Here is a 25,957-nt window from a genome sequence, read left to right as displayed (position 1 = left end):
TACAATATAAAATTATAACATTGCGAGTGCATGCATTCTCCATTTGAAATATATTAGAACTGTACAATACAAAGTATCATAAATTAATATATATATAGCAACATTGTTATATATGTTCTTAATTATAATAAGTAATAGAAGCACATACTATTTGATAATATTGTCTGATAAAATGACGAGTTTTAAAAGAAATATAAAAGTTTAGTATAAATATCGAAGGAATCTATTCAATATTGCAGTTAAAACATGGCTCCAACAACATCCTTCTTCCCATATTTGCCCCACATGGCTCCAATACCAATTGTTGTTGTCAAACCTAAAAATTACAATATTTTGCAAGTTAAAACACCATGATAAACATGAATGAGGGATTGTTTTTTTTTGTGCTACCAACTCGTTGCAAACTGGCGATGGCCGATGAGCCGAGCAGAGGCCAGAGGGAGAGCAGAGGCAGGGCTAGCTACTCGGGAGAGATGATGAACTCCAACTAGCTACTTATATTTTATTGTTTATTCATCACAATAAAAAAATAGCAATGTTAATTCTGTGACTGGAAAATGAAGCATGGGCACCTTCATAAATATCAAGATAATAACTGAAAATGAACTATAGCAGAAAAGTGATGGTGTGGTTACTGAAAATTACCATAAGGTCAGCACAGGTCTTGTGATCAAGATCCCCAAAACAAGCATTAAAACATTCCCACCTGAACGAACAGACCAAGAGCCGAGATGACATGCGCTGTTCAGTGTTCTTGTGCCGATGGGAAGAAAATATTTAGGCATTGACCTTCTGATCTCAAGCTGTTCTACAGCTCACACTAGTGCCTCCACCTTGGGAAAATGTAAGAGCCTCCTTATATGTCTTTGCCAAATGACGGACCGTGTTGGCTTAGAAGCAGTCATGAACACTAGAGCCTCTATGTTTGGAGAGACAATAAGAACGGTGTTTGTGAGTTGTGTGTCATTTCAATAAGAGAATGAAGAGAAGCAGGACACTCTGAATGCAGTTTCGCCAACCATAGTTTCACAAAAAAAAAAGGCTCTTCACACATCACCCTGTTAATCATGAAATGTCAAAATCATCAAACGATCCCCAAATTTGATTCTGCTCCAGAATATGTACTACAAAAAGGATGTATCTATGGATATTTAGTTTCAGAACTTCAAATGGACAAATGTTGACTCTTAAGTCAAAATCTACTGCGTATAATAGCGATAGAAACAACTTTATGGCTTACCTAGCTAATGGTTCCATGTCATCTGCTCAGACAAAATCCATTTCCTTTGGTATTATGACCTTTGGAATTTTGCACATCTTCACATTCCAGTGTAAAGTCTATGTGATCTAACTTTTCACCACGATAAATTCTACCTTAATGAGATTTCTTATTGTCACCTTGAATATTCTTTCCTCAAAGAACACCGACGCAGAGGCCTCCTTCAGTTATGCCAGTGAAGATATCCATTAAAGTTTTGCAGTGACAGTAATCTGTTGGACAGCTGGACCTGCGTAGTAAGCAATTTTAGTTAGGCCCACCTTTATCTGAATTTAACTTGTTGTTTCCTCTTCTGTTACCGTGTGGGAGTGTGCCTAATTCTCGCACGAAACACAAAAGTGGGGCTCAAGTTTTTATAATATTAATTATGCCATAAAAAAGACTTCGTGTACAGAAGAATCAACTTCTAAAAGAAAGTGTTAATATTACCTTGTGTGTAGGTAGCTAACAAGTTGACAATTCGTATGCATCGATTAACCTTCCTTAAATATCACACTCAAGCAATGGCATTGCTATGTGCAATTGTACATCATAAATCCCACGGTACAATCTGCATGTTGAGATTTATTTTTTTCCTTTTGATCTGATCATTCATCAGAAGTTCCCATCTCCGGTCCTTTCCACGAGCAGTTACCAGTCAGATAGTTGGTGGACAAGTGTTGAAGTAGCACTAGCAGTCTCAATGAAAAGAGCTTGGGATTACTATCGCAAAGTCTCATCCTCCCAGAAAAGTAGTGTACTAGAACTGACTGAAACTAGTTCATATGATGCTAATTTTCAATACACTGAGTAAGTACCATCAACCATTCTCATCACGCAAAGTAAGTTCAGAAATATCAGGGGGATACCCAGAATTTTAAGTAGACTTGTCAGTTCATCAAGTACTACACATATCATTTTTTCCTCCGGGTGCTCTCGTTGTTGTGCAATGAAAGTATGGATCTCCTTCATCAACTCAATCCATAGCTGTATCCTGGTTCCTTCACTACGCCAGCGCAATCCATCCCCCGTCTCAACTTCTGTGCATCCACCCATAGTCCTTTAGAGGAATAAATATTTGACATTACAACAGAGGGGCCACTGTCTGTAGGATCTGCCAAGAGCGCCATTTCGGTAGCATAACTCCCGATTTCAACATTACCAAACAAATGACAGGCACCCAGCAAGCTCCTCCAAACAGCCGCAGCTGGTTCAATTGGAATCCTTTCAATAAACTCCTTGGCGGCCTGCAGTTTCCCTGAACGACCCAAAAGATTGACCACAGAAGCATAGTGCTCGGTGCCTGGTTCAATAGCATATTTTGTTTTCATAGAGTGAAAATGGTGTAACCCTTCATCCGTGAGGCCTGCACGAGAACATGCTGATAACACACCAACAAATGTCACATAGTTCGGTTCTACTCCATTTCCTCTCATCATTCCGAAAACATGAAGAGCTTCCTCAGCATGACCGTGCTGCGCATACGTCGAAATCATGGAGTTCCAACAAATGACATCCTTTCCCAACGCCGAGTCAAACAACAGCCGTCCTTCTTTGATGAAGCCACACTTTGCATACATGTCTACGAGAGCATTTGAAACACGGGGGTCACTGTCCATACCTGCTTTGATGATCTGGGCATGGAATTGCTGGCCGTGAAACATGCTTGCTAGGGTACTCGCCACAGTTACTAGTGCAACAAATGTGAATTCATTAGGTGTTAACCCAGAGAAGCGAAGCTGGTTAAAGAGCTTCACAGCCTCTTCCCCTTGCTCATTCTGTGCAAGGCCGAAAATCATAGCATTCCAGATTACCATGTCCCTGTTGTGCATCAGACTGAATACAAGTTTGGCATCATCCACAAGGGAAAACTTTGAATAGACGTCGATTAGAGCACTCCCTGCATACAGGTCCAACGAAGTTCCTGATTTGACGATGAGACCATGAATCTGCTTGCTCAGCTCAATGTCTGATTGCGATGACGACACCCCAAGGAGCGAAACAAATGTCAGTAGGCTTGGCTTTAGAGAACAATACCTCATTTTACTGAATACCTCAACTGCTCCTGTAAGATCACCTAGCCTTGCATATCCTTCGATCATTGCATTGTAAGAAATTGCATCATCTTCTACCAATGCTTCAAACACTGCTCTTGCTTCAGATAAGCGCTCACATTTCGCGTACATGTCAATGAGAGAGTTCTTGACATACTCATCAGACTCCAGATTAGCCTTTACGGCATGAGCATGTACCTGCCTTCCTTGCCATATCGCCGCCAAAGAGCCACACGAGTTCAAGATACTCGTGCAAGCGAAAACATCCGGCCGCCACCAAGCCCGGCTCAGCTGCCAGAACATGTCCATAGCTTCAGCATCGAAAGAATTCTTCATATAACCAGCAATCATCGTCGTCCAGGACACGAGATTGCGGTTCTCCATGCAATCAAACAGCCTGCGGGCCAAAGCGGGCCTGGAGCACTTGCAGTACAGATCGATCAGCGCGTTGACCACCGACGCATCTGCGTCCGCTGCCGTTCGATACGCGTAGCCGTGTATTTCCCTGCCGCCATTTAGAGAGCCAAGTGCAGAGCAAGCGCTCGCAGCACTCGCTAGCACAAACCTGTCGGGCCGGACACCGCGGTCAAGCCACATCATCTTCGCGAACAACTCCAAGGCGGCTCCACCCTGCCCGACCTGAGAATACCCTGCTATCACCGCAGTCCAAGTGACCGGGTTCTTCACCGGGAGCGCGTCGAAGACCAGCATCGCGGTGTCAATGCAGGCAGCCTTCGTGTACAGGTTGATCAGCGCGGTCCCGACGTAGACATTCCCAACCATTCCCAGCTTCACGGCATCGCCATGCACCTGCTCGCCGAAGGAAACCGCCCTGGACTGCGCGCAGGCCCTGAGGGCGCTGGCGAGCAGGAACTCGTTGGGCGGCTCGCCGGAGGCACCGCGGAAGGCAGCGAAGAGCTCGATCGCGTCTTCCTCGCGCCCGTGCTGCGCGTACATGGAGATGACGGAGCCCCAGGAGACGAGGTTCCGGTGCGGCATCCCGTCGAACAGGCGGCGGGCGTCCCGGAGGCGGCCGAGCTTGGAGTAGCCGCGGAGGAGGAGGTTGGCGAGGAAGAGGTCCGGGAGAGCCTCGGTGAGTAGGGCGCGGGCGTGCGCCGCCGGGAGGAGGCGGCGGAGGCGGTCGCCGGCGAGGCATGAGAGGAGGAGCTGGGCGAGGCTCATGTGGAGAGCCGCCGGGTGGACAAGGAATGGTTAGTGATGGATGTTGGGCTTTTTTTTTTTTTTTTTTTTTTTGAGGTAGATGGATGTTGGGCTAGTTGAGCCTCTGTTCAGCAATAAAAATATAGTTGGACCTGTATCAGGCATATTTACTCGTCTTCTTTTTCCTCAAAATATTTATATTCAAAACAAATTATATTCGTCTTCTTTTATTACAATTAGTCAATTACCATGTACAATCATGTAAAAAAAACCATATCCAATCTTTGTCAAGAAAAAAAAAAACCTCAAATGCAAGACAACATAATAATTAACTAATGGCAACTTTGCAACAACTGGGATGGTGCTTTATAAAATAATGTATGAGATTATAGTAATTCTAAAGCATCCAAATAATTTATAAAATCACTTAAATCGGTTCTCAAGCAAAGTGCTTTATCATGTAGATGTAAATGGGTCATTATTAGGGTACCCTCTACTCTTTTATTTCTAAAAGTGAACTGATGTTTCAAATATCATCATCATATTAGAAAATATAATATAGAATTCTGATTCCCGGAGAAAATTCATCTGATGTTGAGACCTCCTCCGTCCTTCGTTAGTAAAAACATCCTCACCGAGCATGAGCTGAGCTGAAAGTAGAGATGCTTTTAGGCTCTGAGCCATCATTCGTTGGTATCTTCTTGCCAGCTGCTATCTTGGATTTTGTCACTGAATCATTGAATCGGCTGGAATGAATGGCTGGTTTCCAAATCTTCAGCCCAAAGGCTCTTGCGTTGATTCGGCCAAGCTGAGGAGATGAGAATGGGAAACAAGTGTTGGAAATGGGGATTCAAGGTTTCACTTCCTCCGAAAAGGAAAACTGTGTCCGTCACACTTTCTTCAGAATGTACGTGCACAACACAAACCACACGCTAAATTGTTCATTCAGAGTGTTAAGACAAGCAGGTAGTCCATAGGTGCATTGCCAGGACTTCACCACAAACAGGCCAAGAATCACAAATTATTGTGCAGTAGTACATAGTAACTCAAGCTACAAAACTTCCTTGACACTTGTGAAATCGCTCATAGTATGATATAATAATAATAACACAACAGTAGATATCCAACTTGCGGGCTAGCTATAGCTGGACAGGCAAAACTAATAATAATAACACAACAGTAGATATCCAACTTGCCGGCTAGCTATAGCTGGACAGGCAAAACTAAACCTGCGGAGACACTGGACAGACAAAATTTCAGCACCAGTCATGCCTTGCTCGTCCAGACCTTGTCTCAACGTCAAGCTTTGCCGCCAGCCTTACCTCTCATGCCTCCTTTCTTCTGGCCACCACCCGCGGCACCCTTCTTTCCCTTCCCGCCTTTGGCACCACCCTTGCCACCCTTCCCCTTCCCCTTCTTCTTCCCTGCCTTCTCTGCCCGCTTGTCCTTCTTCATCCGTGGGTCCACCAGCACCTTCCCCTTGCCAGTCCTCACCTGGACCCCCTTCTTGGCGACGACATACTCCTTCTTGGGCCTCTGCGTCGACACCGCCTTCCTGTAGATCTTGTCAATCATCTTTGCCTTGGACTGCTCGTTGATGTCGCTCTGGTCCGCAACAATGTCCGCCTTCTGCCGCGCCTTCTCCAGCTTCTTCAAGGCGACGCGCTTCTTCCGGGCCTTGGCCTCAGCCACCTTCTTGGACGGCCGGGCGTCGATCTCCCTAAACTGGGCCTTCATGGCAGCTACCTCCTCTTTCGTTATAGGTTTCATAGCCTGGGTATGCCTCTTCTCGTCTTCCGCAAACCATTTGGGCAGTCCTTCGTCATCAAACATGTACCTGTTGTAGGCATCGTCTAGTATCTGCTCCCTTTGCTTCTTCCTCAGCATCTTATGTGCATAGGCCAGCACTTCAGCCTTCTGGTCATCGTCGAGGTCCTCTTCTGGTTCTGACTCATCGGAAGACGAAGAAGAGTCGGAATCATCTTCAGTTCGGACTGGTTCTACTGGTACCATCTCAATATCATCTTGTTGCAAGCGCTGAGCAGCTTTAGTCGGTTTCTCCTTCTTTCCTAAATCTGTCTGTGCTTTAGCAGGCTTCTCCTTATTTCCTGAATCAATCTTCTTTTTCATATTCTTGCGTGGTTTCTCTCTTTCATCGTCACTGTCACTCTGCTCAGCTAGGCCAGTTCCTGCATCCGCGAACACATCCTGACTGTACCACTGGTCTACAATCTCATCTTTTGTTCGCTTCTCAGCATCTAGACGCAATAAAAGGGGGTTGGCCTCTTCATCTTCATCTTGATCTTCGTCAGAACCTTCATCATCCATGTCAACATCCTCACCATCATCTTCACCTCCCTATCAAATCGTAAGCATAATAAGAAAATCAATTGTCATCAATCATTTAATGGTTTTTCTAATCTAGAAAAAATAACAGAGCACGTCCAGTAAACTGGCTAATGCAAAACTACTGAATTTCAAACACAAGGAGAAATATTGATGTTGATTAAGGTAAGAAATTACCTCTAACAAATCTGCATCAGCATCAGTATTGACTCGCTTGGCACGTTTGCGTTCTTGTTTTACTTCTCCACCTCTTTTCGTCATAAAACGCTCATAAGCTTCATCGAGTATATCCTCAAGTTGAGCGTCATACCTGGTTTGAAAGACGATATGTTACATATCTCTGCAATTTTCAGTAAATTATGGCAATGATATGTGAATTAAAGACCGAACTAGTCTATTATTTATTGGTGTGGGTGCCTTAGAATTTACCTCTGTTGTTCTTCATCAGAATCCATTTCCTCATCAGAGTCTTCATGAGTTTGAGTCGCTTCATTCTCACTGTCTCCAGAGCCATCTTCCACATCAAACTCTGCTGACTCAACAGCTTTTAGTTCTTTTCCACCCTATACAGAAGTATATATCACTGAGTTCACAAGCAAAAGACCAAAAAAAAGTAATATCATACCAAGAAGGTAACTTGAGAAAAATCCCACTTGAACCAAAATTACTTTTCCAATTGTGTTTAACTAATAATTGTAAGGCTTAGATGACTAAACAAAATTTCTGATAGCAAGAATGTTTCATTTTCCAATGTGTACAAGGCAAATATAGAAAGACAGGACCATGGAAACAGCAGGAGACCTTGATAGCATTAATAGAGAACAAATCAGGATCACCATATCCTTCTTCTGTAGCATCGATTTGCATTCCTGTTGCCTTGCGTGCTTTATCCTGGAATGAAGAGACACATGTTAGCGCACAACTGAAATCAACGCCACATGCAGCAAGTGTTACTTGGACTTCATAATGGAAATACCTTTGCTTTTCGCCTTGATTGGCGCTTCTTATCTTGCCTTTTCTTTCTGTCAATGACACTAGTCAATTCTTCCATTTCCTGTAAAAGTTGGTCATCATCTATGACTTTAGACTCCGTTGCAGTAACAGCAGCCTTTGGTGTAACTTGTGATGATGACGACAGTGCTTTCCTTAAGCGTATGCGCCACCTAACATAATTGGACATCAGTTGCATGAGATTGAAAAGATGAACCTCTCCACATGGTAATAGAGATGCTTGGATAATCATAATGTAGAAAGTAACTTAATGAGAATATAATAGAATAGAATAGAATAGGAAAAATACACTTACTTCAAAATATGCTTGAAGCTATTTTTATCCAGCACACGTAAATCCTCACAAAGCTTGTTTATCTGATACAGAAAAACATGCAATAAGCCAGCATTACAACTAAGACAGAATACAAGTTTACGCAGCAGTCATAAGGAGCAGCAAAGGCATTACTACACTACCTCCTCTGTAGTAATCTCATGATTCTTGAGAGGCAGAGATGCTGGATCATCAAATGAAATTTTAGTAACAGAACCAAGAAATTCCAGTGGTGTCTGGGCCTCGGAAAATATAAAATCTGACGCCAGGCCGACTTTCTCCAATACCGTGACTCCTTCCTCGTACCTGAATGAAGCATATAAAATATAAATTTAGAGAAGTGGATCAACCAAACTAGACTAAATAATTCAATATTTTGATGCATTGTACACACGAAGAACCAGTATGTTCAGCTAATCCAGTTCTTCTTTACCACTTAAAACAGCACAAAAGGGCATAGTTATCAGGTAAAATTTCAACTGCCTAGCTTCTTATTTGACTAACAATAAAATTAGCAAAAAATAGTTCACAGAAGGTACAAAACTGCAAATGTGGTGTTACCCTTCTTAGTGTGAGAAAAGGACAAAGCCATGCCCGATCTGAATGGAAGTTATATATCCTACTCTACTGTGTTGTTGTGGAGACTGACAAATGGACATATATAACCAGTGGCTGTATGAAAAGTTCCATCTTGAACAGAAAGCAATACTTTCAGGGGTTTAAAAAATAAGGTAAACTTACAGAAGTAGCAAAAGCTTGGTGTTCTCTAAATCTTGCATAGTTACAGCATGCATGCTTGCATATAATAAAAGGCACAGAAATACAAATGAACTATTGCAGCATGGCCCTGATTCTTGAGACATATAGGAGTACAAAAAACAGTAGTGCAAAAAAGTAGAGAAGAACAGGCAAACTCCAGCGACGATGTAAGAAGGCATACTTACCCTTCACGGCTTCTTTTGTCTTTCTTAGTAGTAAGTACATCCCTGGGCTGCAGAACCCCCCAAAAAAATGTAACAGTAAGGTGGTGCTAACACATAAACAAGCAGAGAAAGCGAGCAGGTAAACAGGACAGATGTTTCAACCTACCATCTTCTTCTCATTTTCCACATTGAATAAGTGCTTGATATCAAGAAGTTCAGGCTCAATCTTGGCAGGGGCTTTATATTTCAGACAGATAATATAAATTTCAGCAGATGTGCCACGACTCGCTTGAGGTTTGGTCACCTCAACCTTCTCAAATAGCTGCAAATGGGTATATTTTTTTGATGCATCAATGCACTATTACAGAATATAAGTAACAACACAAACACTTGAGAAAACTGTGTGATCAATACACACCTGTTTAAGACAGAACATGATCGCATTGTAATCTTGAGACCTGAAGACCTGTTGAAGAGAACAAAAGAAATTAACAGCTGAGTTTGTATGTGCACTTCTTCACATAGTAGGGGAACAGGTCACGAGAATCATTTGCAGCTGATTTTACATAGTATTTCATAAAGGATTTTACATTTGCTGTGCACGTTGTTTTCTTACCTTGGTGATGAACGCGCCCTTGGGTGCGAGGAAGTATGTGGCGAGGCGCACGGCGTCGATGACGAGCGCGGACTGCGTGGTGGCCTCCTGCGCCCAGGCGCCGCCGACGTTGGGGGAGCCGTCGTGGAGGACTACGTCGAATGCGGCGACGCCCCTGGAGTCCATGAGCTTGCGGACCGAGGAGCGGCACTTGGAGGTGGTGATGTCCTCGGTGAGGGAGTGCGCGCCGCGGATGGGGCGGATGGGCACGAGGTCGACGCCGACGACGAAGGCGCCGACGGGCGCGTGCTTGACGGCCACCTGGACCCACCCGCCCGGCGCCGCGCAGAGGTCGAGCACGGCGCGCGCCGTCGGGAGGAAGCGGAAGCGCGCGTCCAGCTGCAGCAGCTTGAACGCCGCCCGGCTCCGGTACCCCTGCTCCTTGGCGAGGTGGTAGTACTTGTCCTGCCTCTGCTTCCCCTTCGTCTTGCCCATCGCTGCCGCCGCCGCCGCCGACGCCGACGAGCCTTGGGAGGAGGAGGAAGGGAGCTAGGGTTTATGGTTCAGCTCGGCGGCTGCGCTGGTTCGGTACCTTTGTCATAAGCTCGGTGGCGGTTAAGCCTCATGGGCCGGAAATGGGCCTCTCTGCATTTTCATGGGCCTCGGCCCATCTGAGTACTGGGCCGTGGGGGAAATTAAAACGTTCCATCGTCTTGTTCCTCTCTTATCCCCTCCTCTCACTTCCATTCGTTTCCTCTGCACTTGGCAATGGAGCTAGGCCTGGCGCTCCGGCTCGTCGCGCCGCCGGCATGTCTCTCTCGCCGTAGGGCCCTTGCGCCGCCGTGCGCGCCACTAGGAAGCAGAGTATGGTCTGTGAGGCGCGAGCGTAGTAGTAGGGCTGGGGCTGTGGCGAGTGGGGGTCTGAGCTATGCTGTGGTTGAAGAGGACGAGGAGATGGATGTGGAAGAGGAGGGTGATGCGAGGCCGCGGCTGGAGCTCATCGAGAAGCCGGACCGGAGCCTGGCGCTGCTCGACGAGTACGAGGCGGAGGAGCTGGGGGCGGCGCTGTGCGCCAACCACCGCAGCGGTGAGCCTTTCTCTTCTCCGCTTTTCTTGTGCTTCTACTTGGTTGGAGTTCAGTGTTTTAGTGCTCATCATGTGTCAAATGCTACTAGTAACATACTCCCTCATCCCACTAAAAGTGTCTCGAGTTTGTCAAAATTTGGATGTAAGTTGAGACACTTTTGGTGGGGTGGAGGGAGTATTTGGTCCAGTAAAAGTACCCCTGCAATTTTAACGGGATTCCGGGAGGATTGAGACTTGAGAGAATATCTTGTTTGTTTTAGAATTTCTAGATGAAAGTAATAAGTGTCTCAACAGTTGACAATTGCCATGCTGTAATACTGTGGGTCTGATGTGTGTTTCCACAGGTTATGTTGCTGTGCTAGGGAAGCCGAATGTCGGCAAGAGCACCCTTATAAACCAAATTGTTGGTCAGAAGCTTTCCATCGTAACAGATAAGCCACAGACTACACGTCATCGCATCCTCGGTATATGTTCAGAACCAGAATACCAGGTATAACCCTTTTGTCTCTAAACCACTCATAGAGTTCAAGTCAAATGCAATGTGTAACTAATATATCCTCGGAGGTTTCTCACGCCGGCCGCAGAGGATACCATGGGATTTCTCAGGGCTAATCTGAGTTATCATTTAGTTTGCAGATAATACTTTATGACACGCCAGGTGTCATCAAGAAGGAGATGCACAAGCTAGACTCGATGATGATGAAGAATGTTCAGAGTGCTATTGGCAATGCAGACTGCGTGATCGTTGTTGCTGATGCTTCCAAACTGCCTGAAAAGGTACTGTCAACGAAAATAAGGAACCAAATGAATATTTTAGGTATACCTTGCGTGATTTCGCCTTTGTGATTTTTAGATAGATGATATGCTGGAAGAAAGTGTGGGGAACAAAGAGACTGCGGTCCCTGTTGTGTTGGTACTGAACAAGAAAGATATGATAAAACCAGGAGAAATTGCAAAGAAACTCGAGGTAAGAAACTTGTACAAATCGAGTAGTAGATGGTTTCCAGACTTGTTGTCCTTCCTCTACTTGCAAATGGTACATCTCATGACACTCCTTTTGCAGTGGTATCAAAAATTCACTAATGTAGATGATGTTATACCTATAAGTGCTAAATTTGGTCATGGAGTCGATGATATCAAGGAGTGGATATTGTCAAAGCTTCCGCTGGGTCCTGCTTACTACCCCAAGGTATTAGCATGGAATATACAAAAGTTTCCTACAGCATCTTCTGAAGAAGTCTTAGTACTGTGCAGGGACAAGAACTTTATCCTGTAAAACTAGCAAATCAAGTTGGAATGTTCAATGCAAATAGTACGATGCACGGGTTTCTTTGTTTCCTTGGTCTTAATCTGCAACAATCAACACCCTTTCATAGTATGATTAATCAGCAGTTATGCCACATTGCTGACTCTGAACTCAAATCCATAATAATTCAATCAGCAGTTCAGCACATTTTACTATATTTCTGCTGCAAATCAATTGTTCGGAAATTCTTCAAAATAGAGAATATGAATTTCAATTACTTCTCTATTTGAAGTCATTACTATGCTAAAACCATAGTGTTACAGGATTTCTTACATAGATATTCATATTTCACAGTATTGTGGTATATCTGGCAAAGATAGTTTCAAACATTTGCTCTATGATCTGCAACTTGTGATGTATCCTTGCCATGAGATACCATATCCCTTGATTGGATGGTTTACTACTGTTACTGGATTCTAGGTATTCATTTTGATGTTTAGCTACAGCCAGTAATCTCAAAATTTTGAGACACTAAAAATATTATACGTGTTCTTGTTCCAGGACATAGCTAGTGAACACCCCGAGAGATTCTTTGTGGGGGAAATAGTGAGGGAAAAGATTTTCCTTCAATATAGGCAGGAAATTCCATACGCGTGCCAGGTATAGCTTCTGGTGATTTCCTTCATTTTGGCGCTTATCCATCTTCTTAGCCTGTTTGTGTGATGTATTTTTTTGTTTTGTTTATGACAGGTTAATGTTACAAGTTACAAAAGCAGGCCTGGTGCCAAGGATTTTATTCAAGTTGAGATACTTGTCGAGAGGGAATCACAAAGAAGCATTATACTTGGGAAGGTAAAACAGTTTAAAAAATCATCCCTTTGGATGCTTGAGTATTTTGGGGTACTTCATGATTACATATTCAATTAAGTTAAGAGTAAAGAAATTGAAGGATTTTGCACAAAGCACCTCTTCGGAAATTGATAAATATATGTTCTTTTCCTGCAAACTTTTGAATGAATGAAACAAAAGTCAGGTTCATGTTTTCTACGAAATATCAAATCCATCATTGAGAAAAGGAATTAGGCCAATAAGTCCATTAATAAGATGTATTTGGGGAAATGAAACAGTTACTGGCTTAAATATTTGAACAAGCAAAATAGTCATGCACTATGTTTCTCGAATGCAGGAAGGGAAAGCTATAAAGACGTTGGCAACAGCATCAAGGCTTGATATCGAGGATTTCCTTCAAAAGAAGGTTTATCTTGAGGTCATAACTTCTCCCCTTGTGTAGCCATGGTTACCCCCTCTGGTACTATTCTAGAGCAGTTTCTGATTGCTGCATACTATGTCTTGAACAGATAGATGTGAAGGTGAAGGAGAACTGGAGACAAGATGAACGGCTTTTGAAACGTTACGGCTATGGCGGGGAGATTCAAGCTTTATGAGTACAAGCATGATTTCTCTTATCAAACCACAAGAGTAGGAATTAGCTTGTTTTTAAAATTTTCTTTTCCCCCTGCTGAGTGAGGTATTTAGGTGTTCAAATTAGATCAGTTATTAGTCAGGAACTCTTCCCAAATTTTGATGCATGTCTGGTATATCATGGGGTCGTTGTTTCTGCATCTAAATCACATTTCAGCTCTGTTCTGTCAGAGATAGGAGATAGTCTGCAGTGGTGCTAGGCCAACTAAATCCTGTCTTTTTTTGAATGGGGAACGTGCTTCTTTTGTCTACTGAAGTTCCAATGGCTACTTTGCGAACATTTGGCTCCCATGAACCATCACGGTGTAGTGTGAGATCCTAAAATCTGTTTAGCCTTCTCGGGTTGGGTTTCACCTTTGTTCGTCTGTTCACTCAAAGTTGCAATGAAAATGGTCGCTCTGCAAAATTCAGGCAAAGTCTGCCGGATGGACTTGGCATATTCCTGGGTTAATTTCATCTTCTGATAATCATCACTAAAGACTATCTTGAGTGAATAACATGTGTAAATTATGTGACATATGTCCATTGTTTTGAATGTCTGAACTAAAACCATATCATACTTTTTTCTCATCAATCTAAGGGAAAACTTTGTTACTCCTATCTCCTGCTGCTGCTGCATAGATAAACTCAAAGAAGCAGATACTAAATCAAAATTTCTCATCTCCTCCAATCCCGGCGGCCACCGGCGGGGAGATCGGTGATGCAAAACTAACCTGAAGAAAAATTGCAAGACTAAAACCTCGATCGAAATCTGAAGAAACTCAATTTAAAGCGAGCAAGCAAACGGACCAAGATATTGTTGATCAGCTTGCCGTCGTGTCGTCTCTACTACAGCTGTCGCCGCCGCCGCTGACGAGCGGCTGCACCGTGCCACTGCTTCCGCCGGCGCCACCACCACCGCTGCTGCTGCTGCTGCCGATGTAGGACGTGAGCGCGGCAGCGAGCACGGCGGTGAAGTTGGGGTCGGACGCGATCACGGCCGTGGCCGCGTTCACCGTCTCGGCCAGCCTTGCGCCTCCGCCGTCCTGGGTGCCGGCCACGGCCTGCACGGCCGAGAGCTTGGACTGGTCGTACAGCTTCTGCCCGAACAGCTGCGGCAGCGACACGGGCCGCGCCGCCTCGGCCAGCGCCGCCTGGAGCTGCGCGGGCTCCGGCGGGCGTGGTGGTGACGCGCCCGTCTGCGTGAGGTCGAGCGTGACGGTCGGGAACGGAGCCGACGCAGAGATGGTGGCGACGCTGGACGAGCAAGGCAGCACAGCGCGCGCGAGGAAGTTGGACCCGCCGGCAATGAGGCCGTCGGCGCTGGGCATGGACCCCGACAGCAGCATGGAGGCCGCGGCCGCCGTGGTGGACGCCATCGCCATGGCGGCCGGCGGCAGCGGGTGGTTGTGGTTCCCCTCGTACGTGGTGATGAGCACCGTCCGGTCCTCGGCGCACCGCTGCACCTGCTTCCGCACCGGGCAGCCGGCGGCCATGGTGCACCGGTAGTAGGCGCGCGGGCACGGGTTGCCCTTGGCCATCTTCTGCCCGTACTTCCGCCACTGGCACCCGTCGCTGATCTGCAAGAACACACAAGTCATGCCATGCTTCTCGGATGAAGACGATCGAAGACAGGGGCGCGCGTGCGTACCATGGCTGCTTCGGAGCGGGCACGGACGGAGACGCGGGCCTTGCGCATGGTGGCAGCGGCGGCGGCGGCCTCGGGTGCCGGCGGAGGCGCCTCGGGCACCTTGGCAGTGGGGAGGAACTTGGGCACCTTGCCCGGTAGCCAGCTCTGCATCGTCTCCGGGCTGCCGCCCCTCTCGTGGTGAACACCGTGGCCATGCTCGAACGGCGGCAGCGGCATGAGTTCCGCCGCCTTGCCGACCATGGCTCCCTTGCCCATGTAGTCCATGGCCGCGTCCGGGACGGGGTTGCTGCCGGGCAGCGCCGCGGCGCAGTCGCCGGCCCGGACGGAGTGGGGCGCGTCGTGCGCGGCGGAGCCGAGGCTGATGAACTGCCTCGGCAGCAGCTCCAGCTGCTGCTGCTGCTGCTGCTCCGGTTCCCTGTGGCCATGGCCATGGCTGCTCCGCTGCTGCTGCGGCTGCTGCATGAGCGTGATCTGCGTTTGGAGTTGGTGGCACTTGCTGTTGGCATTGAGGAGCTGGTTCTTGAGCCGCTTGTTCTCCTCGTTCAGCCGCGCAAGCTCCGATTTCGTAGCTGCCAACTGGTAAATGCACATTAGGAGGGAATCATTAGTCTGTTTTTGTTCGGAAATTTAATTCGGCACGTGGGAGCATATGCTCATGCCACTGGATAAAATATTCTGAAATATTAGAAAAATCGAAAAAAAAAGTCTCGTTTACGTATCGACATTTTACGTGTGTACATCAAGTTTTGCGAAAAACCCGATATTTTTTGTGACTTATGTGAAAACGACAAACAAAACCTTTTTTTTTACAGATGACACTCAACATGTTGGTTTTATGTGGAACCACTTCGTGAACGTGTAGAATTTCGAGATGTATCCACTAAGTTTTGTGTTCAAAAAATTTAACATTTTGAAAGTGTACTTAAAACGAAGTTTAAAAACACCACTCCCGATTTTGTTCGAAATATCAGCTCACGATCATTCATACTCGACATTTTAAACGCGTGCAATTTCAGTGAAAATTCCCCCGAAAAAAAAAACCAGTGAAATTTCAGCATTGTTATTTTAAAGTTTCACAAAATGCATATACAAGTTTGGGTGATCGTTCTATCTTTTGATCGCCATCTCTAAACCTGTGAAGCCTTAGTGGCAGTTGTTGGTTGGTCATATGCCCTGAACACCATAGCATTAGCATTTGGAGCATCTCATATCTTCCGTAGAATGGCCAGCGGATCCATTACACCACTTTTCACTTGGAGTGTCTTGGATACGAGGGTGGTCATATGTTGATCCAAGAAAAATAAAAAATGGACAGAAATTTTGAAGATAACTTTACAGGAACAGTTAAATGTTAGTCATGGAAAGACAATAGTTGGCGTGTCAATGGCTGATTTTTGTTGCGAGAAAATGCTGGGAAATTCTTTAGGCATGTTGATGGCTCATTTCTTTTCAAGATCTCTACGTGATCCATGCTTCCATAGTAGGTTTCTTTTAAGATAACTTTACACGAACATTAGAATGTTTGGCATGGAAAGACAATAAAGTTGGGTCCGTACAATGTTGAATGTTTTGTCCGACGACTCTGACTTTCAACCAGTACCATATGCCATGGCATGAGGGCAGGATGCAGTTAGTAGTCAAATCATAGGCATGGAGTCAGGCGTACTTTCCGTTTTCTCAGTCGACGATTCGGAACGTAGACTCTTACTTGGATCGCAGAGACCCAAGACCGTGTGACCCACACTACTTACTCGTTAGGCCGTGATAATCTCACACACTGATCTTCTATCTAACGGTCGTGAGCAGTTGCAGGGCATTTGTTTTTGTCTTCATTCCAAGGAAAACCTTGTGAGCAAACTCGAAAATGTAGAGAAGTGTAAACCTAGGGATTGCTTGTACATCTGTTCCCAAACACAAGACGTTTTGGCAAACTAAATCGGGCAATGGAAGGAGTACATCTCTTGCATGTTCTTGATCAAGTTGTGACAACACTTGTATACTCTCAACCTTACATACTTTGACAGGAAATTACTACTCGGATCCTAAGAACACGAGAGACCAAGTCAACGTTGCGTGTGTGACCCACACTATTACTCAGAGATGGGCCTTCTATTTTCGTAGTGGACAATCTTGAGCATTGGTTTTCTATCTAACGGTCGTGAGTAGTTGCTGAATTGCAGTACATTTGTTACTAGTCTCGATCACGAATGCAAGAAAGAAAAAGAAAACTTGCGTGGAAATTCGAAATTTCAGAGAAGCCGAGAAACAAGCGATTTGCGTAATGCGTATACATCTGGGAGAGTCGGAGGTGTGGTGCGGTCGTTGTTCTCACCTCGGCCTTGGCCTCCCTGTGGTCGTCGTCGTTGGAGGAGACGCCGTCGTCGACGGTGGACTCCTCGCTGCCGCTGTTCCTCCGGCGCCGTCCCCCGCCGACGTGCAGCCCCATCTGCAAACCCGGATCGCGGATCGAAACGCACAACGTTAATGCAAGATACGTTTTCAATTCACACCGAGATTAATAAACAGCGTATATAGAAGAATGAACGTCGATCGGTGGACCAACGTAACGGCCATATATTGCTTACGTCGATGCCGAGGTCCCCTTTGTTCATGATGCCGAGATCGTCCTCGGCGGCGGCGGCGTCCTTCCTGTCGCGCTTCTCCCTCCTCATCTCGGTCTCGAAGAAGTCCATCTCGCCCACCGCCACCCGGCGCTCCTGCTGCTCGTCCGCGTTGTTCTTGCGCTTGAGGACGAAGGAGGACGACGACTGGTCCATTGACAGGAGGGACGGGGATGGAAGTGGAGAAGAGGGAGGGGAGAGGGAGACCATGGATGGGTGGACGGAGGCGCTTAAGAAGGTGGCGGAGGGGGACGCGTGGCGGACGGATCCGGTGCGGGTGCGGGTCGAGTCCATCATTCTAGGCCGCAGTGTTGGCGACCATTGACCTGACCAGTCACTGCGCATCCACGACGATTTCCTCTCTCCCTCCCTCTCTGGCTGTGTGGGGGAAGCGAGTCCACACTCGCCGCGCGCGCAGGCCGGGGAGACCTCGCATCGCATGCAGCAGCACCGGACGGATACGAGAGACGGAAATGGTCAACCGCTGCTGATCCGGGGAGCAGTTCTAGACGAGAAGAAACTGAGCGGGCGGCGGATTGAGACGGTCTGTTTCAAACTGTTACGGACCCTTTCGTCGTCATCATCGTCAAAATAAGAAATTAAGTGTTACGACCTAGGGCACTTCAAAAAAAAAAAGGTTACAAGCTAGGAAAGTATCAAATGATCCCATGATACAATTTCTCACAATTCGAAATTTCAAGTTCAAAACAGTTCGAATAAGTATTACTACTGTTTACAAGATGCCTGCCTAAAATTTTTAGAACCAAATTCGAAATGGACAGAACCCTTTGATAAGGCGTTCAAAGGGTTTTCAAATAAACATAAAAGAAAACCCGGCCTTCATGAAGAGTTTTTTATGTAATAATTTAGATGTTAATATAAACGAACCATAACAATGTAAACCTATTCCTACTAGATTGATACCAAAATAGCATATCCAAATTATAAAAAATCCTATCGAAGCTAGCAACGAGAAAAAAAAACACAAATCCAGCATGGTCCCCAACCTTTGGTTGGATGATTATAAGGAAGGTGACACTCTCAACTCGCCATAGTTCAAATCCAAGGTTTGACACTTTGGTGACTCATAAAATAGAATATTTTTTGATGGGACGCGATGTTCCATCGATAGTGATGCGTCTATTGTGACTTTGCTAATCCTAATTAGTTTCTCATACTCAATCTTTCCAATGTGCTAATAGGGATATGTTGTGCGGGGGTGAGTGTGTACACGTGATTTTTTTTGCGTATGCATCTGTACTATATCTCCTTTAAAAAATCCCAAAAAGGCAAAAGCACAAACAACACTATTCTCATATCATTATTTTTGTTTCTCCCTATGTATTCCGAATTTGGTCTCAAAAGTTTTAGGGAATGTAAAAAAACATATTAATTTTTGACACAAAAAACACACGTATTATACACCCATAATTTTTTCCAAATATTTTACAACCTTGCAATTTTCAATTTTGGTAGGTGCTATTATGTATAGCTTTGGATCATGCGATGATTTCCATTACACACTATGCCAGCTTCTCCACATACATCAGCTCGTAGAAGTGTGACACCACCTTTTTGCCCTACAGATGGAGTCGCATGAGGTTTCTGTTGAGCTGAAAAACAAAAACAAAAATCCTTTGTTCTTTTGGAAGTTTAATTTGGTCCGCTGAATGGATCGTAGTAAACAAGAGGGGGATGAATGGTCGCTAGGCAATTTTTATGTCTTTTTCAATTTTAATGCAATGCGGAAGTAAAGGTGATATATTTGGTGTTAGGGGTGATCCTAGTATGATCCTAAGCTAGTGCAACAAGCAAAGGAACCAAACAAGATAGTAAAGTGAGGGAGCGGCACAACCGGGGACACGGAGACGAGGCGAGGTTTGTTTCCTGCAGTTCCTCCTACAAAATGGAGTACGTCTGCGTTGAGGATGTGCTAGCCACGAAGGCTAGACGGCCACACCACGAAGGAAGGCCTCACCTTATTCCTCAAGAAAGCCCCATGAAGGAGCTTCCCCTTCTCCACTAAGTAGCCGGTCGAGGCGGCAGTTCCTTCAGAAGGTTGGGGCGAGCTCCACAACACAAGGAGGCTCCCAACACCCTATGGGGCTAGCACAACTCCAAGCTAGCCTCCATAGGAGCACTTCCTCCAAGATCCCACTATAGGAACCCTAACTCCAAGATCCACTAAGGACTAGCTGGTATTGGTGAAATATCTCTTGATAGAACTATAGATCGGGGCCTCCTCCACCACTCCTCAAAGTTTGGGCAAGATTGGTTGGGTAGGTGGGGAGATCCTCAAGGTTTGAGCTCAGCAACAATGGAGGAGAGAGAGAGAAGAGATAAAATCGAGCTGGGAAAGAAGGGGCCCTTTTATAGGCTCCTTCAAATCCAACCGTTACGTGCAGATCCCGCACAACCGGTACTACCGCTTGGGCAAGCGGTAGTACCGCTCTGGGTTTGAAATCACCCCACAGATTCGCCACGTGGGCTCGAAGCGGTAGTACCGCTGAGGTACCGTAACGGCCTCTTCGAGCCCCGGAATCCATGCGGTACCTCGGCGGTACCGAAGCGGTAGTGTCATAACTTGACTTACGGTACCTAGGCGGTACCATGTGGGAACTACCGCTTGTGAGCGGTACTTCCGCTCATGGTACCATAGAGGTACCGTAACTCACTATGTGGGACTTTTCACGTGCAAACACCCAGAGCGGTACTTCAGGGCGGTACTAGTAGGGTAGCGGTACTACCGCTCCTGGTACCGGTATGAAACATCCCAAATTTTAAAAGCAAAGAGAAAATGAATTTCCCTTTTTCCAAAAATGAGAACCAACAAAAACTTTTATTGAATCAATGACTATGCATAGTGCTCATACTTAATCCTTGTGTTATTGCCATGATGATTGTTGGTATGCTTATCAAATGTTCCAAAACCCTAAACCTCAGTCTTCATTTCACCATCCAAGATAAAACTAAATAAAAAGAAAAGGCCTATGTAAGCCTATGGCTATTTTTGCAAATAATCAACTATGCCATGTCTACCCTGTTTATATGGTTTGAAAGACCTACACAAACCTAACCTAGTGCTTACCAACTAAATCCAATGTGAAACAAAAAGAAAATAAAATTATACATAGAGGCATATGTGGCACATGGCCATAATGAAATTTTTTGACCTATGCCCTCATACCTTACCCAAATGGTTTGAAACCTTTAACAAACACAATATAACACTAAATGAACACTAAACCATGCCTAAGTGAAGCAAGGAAAAAGAAAGGAAGAAAAATGAGAAAAATCCAAATCAACACATACATGTGCTTATGGCCCTTTTGCAAATCTTTAACCTAGACCATTTTGGCTTGCACCATTGGTTGGAGATGGTTACTAAACACTTATAAACACTTTTGGAATCAAAGAAACTCAAATCAAATCAAATTTGAGTTCCAAAATGAGCTCACATGCACTAATGGTCAAATCTGCCATTTTTAGCATGATGCCCACTTAATTTGAGCCCCTGTAGTTAGAGATTCTTAAACCAAACTCCTCCAACTCTTTGCACCTCATCCAAGACCTCTTCAAGATCAACAACTTTTGTGTTGACCACTTTGACCAGATCGTTGACCATTGCTTAAATTAGTTAAGCCAAAATGCCACTTTGAAACCAATTCTAGATTCCCACCAATTTCGGAATTCTTCACAAATCATTTCCAAATCCCAAACCAATGCCACCCATTGCTGCCAAATATCATTTAGAACTCATCCATGAAGAAACCTAGAAAAATTTACCCACACATGAGGTTTTTACATGAGAATCCACTATGGTACATAGAAGTACACCTACTCCAACCACTATGTACCACCACCCTTTTTTCAACCTTGAGCTCATCAATAGAGTCACTAGTACCACAACCATCCTCATGACATCACCTAACCTTGACATCATCACCATGAACCAAGACATGCCTAGTACATGGCCTATGTCACACACACTTTTACTATAGTCAAATGTGACAACCCTAGACCTCTCTCACCATGCCCACCATGTCTAGGAGATGTCTCTCACTCCTCTGAACACCACCCTACCATAGTTGACCCCAAAAACCCACTTGCCCCACCCAATGCCACACCATGCCACTCACATGATCACCACCATGTCACTACCTACCCCTGGCCTTTCCCTCTCTCTCACCATGTCTTTCTCCTTGTACTTAACCCTCTACAACTACTAGTACCAGTACTTGGTGGAGGAGAGCAAGAACACGACCGCAACAACTCATGCCATTGTCCATGATCACCACCCGTGGACACCACCTTCTCCCTGCGTGTACACTGCAAACCAACGCGTCACACCGCGCCACTAGCCTCCTATCTCTCCCACGCACCTGCTAGACAAGCTCGTTGACCCTCTCACACGCCAGGACGACTCCACGAAGCAAGGACGCCGACGTCGGCCTCGAACCCGCGTGCCCTGCACACGACGCCATCAAGCCCTCCACTACGCGCGCGTCACCACCTACCCAGTACCTCCCTGGCTGACGCTGTAGCCGTGCCGGAGAGGCCTGCACACGACGTGCACCGTGATGTCGTTGCCATGCCGGCCACGTCGCGTTCCCTTCTCTGGCAGCTATATAAACCCCCCTCCGCGACCTGGGCATCACCACACAACCTTGCAGCCTCCCTCTCTTCCTCCTAGCACCACTCTCTTCCCCTCCTCGCAGCTCACCGGCGCCACAAGCTCGCCGGCGGCCACACCAATAGCCGCGCCTTTTTCTGCCACCTCAGCCTCCAACACCTATACCGTTTTGAAGCCCTTGGAAATCCCTGTCCAACGCGCCCAACCCCGCCACCAACCGTGCCCTGAGGTGAGAGATATCGCCATTACAAGATCACGGGGTCGGGAGGAAGACGACGACCCAGCGCCGTCGGATCGTCATCCGACGATCTGTGCTTCCCGCGCGTGCCCGACGTGCATGCCCCATGCATGTGTGGCCCAGGCCGCAGCTGGGTTGTCCCTGCTAGTTTCCCGCCCGCGTTTGAAATTCAAATGTGTATTTAACCTTTTCATTTAATTTACTTACTGATGCTTTGCTAGAAATTCAATATCTCCAAATCTACTCGACCAAATTTGACAAATTTTATATATTTGGAAAGTGTTGACGTCAGAAACCCACTGGCGGGCAGAGACGGGCAACACCGTAGAGCCGGGAACAACTAGGGCTGCGGCTGGCCCTAGTCCCTCTGAGCGACGGCCCGCAAAGCCTCCTGGTCGCACGCGCCGATGTTTATCACAAGGGCGTGCCACCTGACCTATACCTGGTCAGGAAGGTGTGGATGATGCCTCGCTTAGTTTCCTGCAGGGGCACACACGTAAACGTTAAATACGAGCCTCGATCGGCTCTCAGGTTATCCTGTGAATCGGCTCAAAGAGCCGATCCACCCATGATTCGGACGGGGTGTCCGAATATATGGTGGTCCTGCTTGATCAATGTAAAGCTGATTAGATCTACGACGATCTGGGGTTTTCACCGCATAATCGGATCATCCTACTCAGTTTCGGGCCTCGCGCTCGCGCACGGTGACCGTAAGCCGATCCTAGACAGGGCCTAAAAACCAACACGAGGTTGATCCCCGAACATCCGTTCTAGGACTAGCAAACGCCACCCTACACGCCGCTGGATCCTCCGACCCCTTGTAAGGCCTAACTATTGCGAGATATTAAACTAATCCTTGTAGAACAAGGAGCAATCGTAACGGATCAGATCTACTATACTATGATCAAGCGGGGTGCCGCCCCTACGCCTAAGATAGGCGTAAGGGCGGCTAGACATGCAAGGGTTGCACTACGAGAGCATGCGGCATGAAGAACAATGCTAACCCTAACATGTCTAAGATAACTACGTTGCTCGCCATCAAAAAGGCTTCAGCACGAGCAACGCATGAACAACGGGGCAGGCTTGTGCTGCCTAGATCGCAAGATGCGATCTAGGCAGCATGATGCTTACCGGTAGAAACCCTCGAGACGAAGGAGTTGGCGATGCGCCGAGATTTGTTTGTGGTTGAACGTTGGTTGTTGTTTATTCCATAAACCCTAGGTACATATTTATAGTCCAGCGGACTTTCTAATGTGGGCGTGCACTAAACCGTGCACGAGTAAGATTCTATCTCTTAAACTAAGATGCGATCTAATATTTTACAGATACACGGGCAATTAAGCCCAACTTGGTATAAAAGGCCGATCCACGTATTCCTTCTATATATATTCTTCGAGTCCATCTTGATCGCGGCCCACCTCTGACTTGGTCAAATTCTGGTGATAACACATGCCCCCCTGGTTTTGGAAATGACATTTCCAAAATCATTACGCTTTCTTTCGTCGGGTCATGTCGTGGCAGAACCGTCGCGATATCCGTCACCATGATGACTTGCCTTCTCAACTTCTCCGCGTGACTTGGCAGTCTTTTCTCTATCTTTCAAGCACCACTTCCTCGGAAACTGCTGTGGCATTGAATTTCCACTATATCCCCTTTTATTTAACCGCTATGAACAGTTCTGCTCTACATCTCCCTCGCATTAGCAGTCCAGAAACCCTCCTGTGCCACCATGTCTTCCTCCTCCTCTGCTCCATCGGATCCTTCCAGCCAGTCCTCTACATCCCGTGAGCCGACGCCGGAGTACAACCCGGCGGAGGTCCATGCAGCCAACACTCGTCGCGCCATTGCGGCCGGGGAGGAGTCAGACCACGACTTCTCCATCTGGTCCGAGGATGACCAGTCTCCGACGGACGGGGAGAGCGACCTCCGGTTCCTCGCCGACGGGGAATCGGAGGAGGAGAGCGATGACGATCGCTTCTCCTGGGACGACTTCACCTCCTCCGAGGGGGTGGAGGAGGAGGAAGAGGAGGAGGAGGACGACGACGACAGCCCCTCCGACGAGCCGCCGGCCAAGCGGTTCTGCCCCTGGCCGGGCAACCTTAGCGACTTCGACAGCGACGAGGACGACGCTGACGATGAAGACGAGGACAACGAGGGCCCGGTCGGCGGCCATTGGAGCGACGACGAGCCCGCCGGGAGCAGCGCCGACAGCGGCGACGACGGCGACGACGAGGGCAGTGACGGCCCGTAGATAGGACCTCTAGCATAGGGCCAGTAGTAGTAGATGGGGCAATGTATCCCCTAGTATTTCCTTTTGAGAGCAATCAGCTCTTTGATGTAAGAAATCCCGCCTATTAATGAAGAACTTTTTTCCCAATTCGATTTTGCTGATTTCCTTTGAGCTTAATTTAGCCGATCCTCTCTCATGCTGACCCTGCCGATTCGTCCCCTTTGCCAACGCGCAATGAGCCGATAGCAACGCATCGGTCCTTCGACATTCACCCTTCTATCCTTCAACTGATGACTCTCTTTCCGGTAGATACTGTGGGACTTCCAAGAGAGCCCTTAAATTTCTCCCACCAGTTTCAGAGATCCTCCTTAGCGAGCGATCATCGTTTTGTGAAGAAGGTTGCAACGGAGATCAGCCGATGGTACCCCAATCAGTTCCTCAATAGAGCATCTACCAGGCCTGTTGCCCCCCGAGTCTCAGCCAAGGCAAAACAGAGACAAGGATACGCGAATGAGCTGCATAGACCTGGGCTTGATCGTGTGTGGGGAAGTTCCTTATGCAGAGCCAGCCGATTTGAACATAAATCGGCTTCTCTAAGCGGAAAGCCTTCAAGGTGAGCTGCCCCCCGAGCTTTCTTCAGTTCTTGCCGGCCAGATCGGCTCCTTCCCTCTGGTGGACCTGATGCGCTCCATCCTTGACCTGATCCGCACGTCCAGGCCGCTCCTGGCATTGTTCTTGAAGAGAGGATCCAAGCCCTTAGACTACTCCATTGGGGAGCTCTCTTCCATTAGTGCTCCATGTAACAGTTACTCCTCTTAAGTAAGTCGATGCCTGCTGCATCGGCTGTGCTCGAAAATTTTCGAATTTTCAGATTTTTTGGCCGACTGGTGCATCGGCCCCCATACTCTAATACCCGTTGCATATCCTCGTATTTTATCCTCCTGGGTGCCCCCCGAGCCGATTCTGTCAAGAGAATTGATGGTATCGGCTCTGTTGGATAACATGTTGAACCCAGGCAGAACGGTGGGTGAGGATAATTCTGGCCGATTGCTGGAATCGGCCTCCACGTTGATTGCTCGGTGAAGGTTTTGTAATGTTCCTTCATGAATTTTTGGGGCCGATCACAAGGA

The 25,957-nt window shown here is 46.7% G+C and overlaps 3 protein-coding genes across 3 annotated transcripts; 1 reads left to right on the top strand and 2 right to left on the bottom strand.

The window, feature by feature from the left end:
• Window positions 1–253: 253 nt before the first annotated feature.
• Window positions 254–4,494, bottom strand: LOC124648296 (pentatricopeptide repeat-containing protein At4g39530-like). Its single transcript, XM_047188085.1, is given in 6 exon segments — window positions 254–316; window positions 646–1,058; window positions 1,241–1,508; window positions 1,709–2,137; window positions 2,140–2,242; window positions 2,245–4,494. Coding segments are annotated over 3 exon segments (2,412 nt in total). The 3' UTR covers window positions 254–316; window positions 646–1,058; window positions 1,241–1,508; window positions 1,709–2,078.
• A 1,145-nt stretch (window positions 4,495–5,639) lies between these two features.
• LOC124707096 (pre-rRNA 2'-O-ribose RNA methyltransferase) lies at window positions 5,640–10,201 on the bottom strand. The gene is made up of 11 exons (XM_047238751.1): window positions 9,683–10,201; window positions 9,485–9,532; window positions 9,233–9,388; window positions 9,088–9,134; window positions 8,287–8,449; window positions 8,126–8,187; window positions 7,796–7,982; window positions 7,621–7,710; window positions 7,249–7,382; window positions 6,997–7,129; window positions 5,640–6,831 (listed from the first exon to the last, which is right to left on the bottom strand). Exons 1-11 carry the CDS (start codon window positions 10,154–10,156, stop codon window positions 5,773–5,775), a joined length of 2,553 nt encoding a protein of 850 aa, XP_047094707.1. The 5' UTR covers window positions 10,157–10,201; the 3' UTR covers window positions 5,640–5,772.
• A 228-nt stretch (window positions 10,202–10,429) lies between these two features.
• On the top strand, window positions 10,430–13,726 carry LOC124707097 (GTPase ERA1, chloroplastic). The gene is made up of 9 exons (XM_047238752.1): window positions 10,430–10,748; window positions 11,092–11,237; window positions 11,384–11,524; window positions 11,601–11,714; window positions 11,811–11,936; window positions 12,555–12,653; window positions 12,744–12,845; window positions 13,180–13,260; window positions 13,352–13,726. Exons 1-9 carry the CDS (start codon window positions 10,430–10,432, stop codon window positions 13,436–13,438), a joined length of 1,215 nt encoding a protein of 404 aa, XP_047094708.1. The 3' UTR covers window positions 13,439–13,726.
• The last annotated feature ends 12,231 nt before the right edge of the window (window positions 13,727–25,957 follow it).

Source organism: Lolium rigidum, chromosome 4, assembly GCF_022539505.1.
Source record: "Lolium rigidum isolate FL_2022 chromosome 4, APGP_CSIRO_Lrig_0.1, whole genome shotgun sequence".
NCBI classification, from domain to species: domain Eukaryota; kingdom Viridiplantae; phylum Streptophyta; class Magnoliopsida; order Poales; family Poaceae; genus Lolium; species Lolium rigidum.
This window is presented reverse-complemented; position numbering and strand designations above follow the sequence as displayed.